The sequence below is a fragment of the Solanum pennellii genome, chromosome 4 (assembly GCF_001406875.1).
Source record: "Solanum pennellii chromosome 4, SPENNV200".
Classification (NCBI taxonomy): Eukaryota; Viridiplantae; Streptophyta; class Magnoliopsida; order Solanales; family Solanaceae; genus Solanum; species Solanum pennellii.
This window is the reverse complement of record NC_028640.1, coordinates 56,701,901-56,704,683: the sequence shown is the minus strand read 5'-3', so window position 1 is coordinate 56,704,683 and position 2,783 is coordinate 56,701,901. Positions and strand designations below refer to the sequence as shown.

Here is a 2,783-nt window from a genome sequence, read left to right as displayed (position 1 = left end):
AAGTATTGATGGTAACACTGGAAACTTCAGTGTTAAAACATATTTTCCAGTTCACAAGTGTTGTAAAAGAACAAGAAACAAACTGTGTAACCCCATTTTGATTAGTAAACATTACAAAGAGAGGATTATGAGTGAGCCTACCATCAAACTACATCAGATTCAATCTTTGATACAAAAGGAGTATGGTTTGTATGTTAGTAAAACAAGTTGTAGAAAGGCAAAACTAAGAGTTATGAATGAACATATGGGAGATTTTAGAGAGGAGTTTTTTAGGTTGTATGATTATGCTGAGCAATTAAAGACCATAAATCCTGGAACTACTGTATCTATTAGGACATCCAAGAACACAATTCCAGGAAAAGAGGTGTTTATGAGCATTTATATTTGTCTTGGTTCCTTAAAAAGTGAATGGAAAGAAGTGTGTAGAAGGATAATTGGTTTAGATGGTGCATTTCTTAAAGATGTATGTAATGGTGAACTGTTAATTTGCATTTCCAAAGATGGAAATAATCATATGTACCCTATAGCATGGACAGTAGTTGATAAAGAAACCAAGGAGACATGGTCTTGGTTTCTCAAGTTCATCAGACATGATTTGGAGCTTACAAAAGGTGAAGGACTAACAGTGATGTCTGATATGCAGAAGGTATTACTATATTATTTGTTAAATTTATTCTTTCATTTTTGGAGTATTTGATATTTAACATTGTTGTATTGAAATGTTCTTTTTTGATAGGGTCTTCATCTTGCATTTATTGATGTATTGCCAAATGCTGAAATCAGATGGTGTGCTAGGCATATATGGGCAAACTGGAAGAAAGACTGGAGGGGTGAAGAAAGGATAAGAAACTTTTGGCAGGTTGCTAGGTCACCATTTGAGGTACTTTTACAGTCCAAACTTGATGATTTAAATGAGTTAGGATAAGACATTATAGAAGCACTGTTAAAGTATAACAAGGAAGCATGGTGTATGGCATATTTTAAAGAACATAGCAAGTGTGATGTGATTGAGAACAACATGTGTGAGACTTTCAACAGTTGGATTGTAGGTGCTAGGTTCAAAACAATAATCACTATGCTAGAGGAAATAAAAGTCAAAGTTATAGAAAGAATGAATCAAATGAGAGAATTTTCAGAAAAATAGATTGTTGATGTATCACATATGGCTATGGATATTCTTAGAAAAAAATGCTGAAATTGCAGATAATTGTGAGGTAAGGTTTAATGGTGATCTTGGCTTTGAGATTCATGATCCACCATATAAACATGTTGTTGACCTAAAAAAGAAGGTGTGTACTTGTAGGTCATGGCAATTAAAGGGAATTCCTTGTGGTCATTCACTTACAACAATTCATTTTAAGGATTGGGTTGTTGAGTTATTTATTGACCACTGGTATAAGAAAGAAACATACCTGAAAGCATATGAAAGATTTATTCAACCTATGACAAACATGAAAATGTGGCCAAAAAGTGATAGACCAGCCATTGAACCACCTGAAATAACATCCATGCCAGGAAGACCAGGAAAAAATAGGAGAAAAGATAGTGATGAGCCAGTTAAGAAGTAGTTTGGAAAGGCTACAAGGAAGGGAAGAAAAATGAAATGTTTAGTGTGTAAGACTTTTGGACATAACAATAAAGGATGTCCAACTCTGGTAAGTTGAGTTTTCATGTCTCTTTGTTATTGAATTTTACTCTTGTTATACTTTGGTAAGTTGTGCTTTAATGCCTCTATGTTTGTAGAAAAATGTTGCTGCTGGAACAAGTGATGCAAGTGTTGGAACTTCAAATGTTGCTACTGGAACTTCATGTGCAGGTCCAAGTGCAGGTCCAAGTGTAGGTCCAAGGGCAGTTCCAAGGGCAGGTCCAAGGGAAGTTCCATGTGCTGATCCAAGTTCAGGTCCTAGGGCAGTTCTAAGTGAAGGTCCAAGGGAAGTTCCATGTGCAGGTCCTAGGGCAGTTCCAAGTGAAGGTGCAAGGGAAGTTCCATGTGCAGGTCCAAGTGCAGCAATCAACTTCTAGTGCAACTGGCCAAAAAAGAAAAACTAGCACAGCTTTGAGAGGAGGTGCTTCTCTTGCCTATAAGAAACCAAGACAAAAACAAGCGACGAATACTGATATGGTCTCTTATTTGGATCAGGTGGCAGTGTAACAGACAAAGTATGCATTTTATCATTTAAACACATTAAATTGCTTTAATTGATATTAGTTCATCTCTGGGTTAAGACTTTTGTTATTCTCTCAGTCTGGAAATACTGATAGGTAATAAATAGTGCTACATTGACAAGTTCAACTCCTATCAATATTGATCTTGGTTACAAACCCAAAGGACTAAGGTGGAAGGGAAGATCTGCAATTACTCAAAGGCAGCTACGAGAGGAAAGTTACAGAAGCACTCAAGGCACACCAAACACTCAAGGCACACCAAGCACTCAAGGCACACATTAGATTTCACTTTATTTAGCTTAATGACATGATCCCAACTAACTTTACTTTGATTAATGACTTGATCCCAACTGTTTTGTGTATGAATTTGTGTTAAGTTACTATTGGGAAGACTTTGTTTTTCTTGTACGAATTTGTGCTAGAATGAAGTTAGTCAGAATTCTGACGTAAATGCAATCAATTTCATTATCAAATAACACATAGTACAAATCAATATATCTTAAATGTAACAGCTACAAACCAAATAATAACAATCACAATAACAGTGATATCAATACTAGTGTTTGATCCTTGTCTTCCTTGTGTTCGTTGTTTTTTATGTGTTCCTTGTCTTCCTT

At 35.7% G+C, this 2,783-nt stretch overlaps 1 protein-coding gene and 1 pseudogene across 1 annotated transcript; both read left to right on the top strand.

The window, feature by feature from the left end:
- Positions 1-244: 244 nt before the first annotated feature.
- Positions 245-1,568, top strand: LOC107016804. Its single transcript, XM_027916594.1, has 4 exons — positions 245-646; positions 737-880; positions 1,204-1,214; positions 1,304-1,568. The coding sequence occupies exons 1-4, from the start codon at positions 245-247 to the stop codon at positions 1,566-1,568; spliced, it is 822 nt and encodes a 273-aa protein (XP_027772395.1).
- Positions 1,569-1,598: 30 nt separating this feature from the next.
- Positions 1,599-2,152, top strand: LOC114073878 (annotated as a pseudogene).
- The last annotated feature ends 631 nt before the right edge of the window (positions 2,153-2,783 follow it).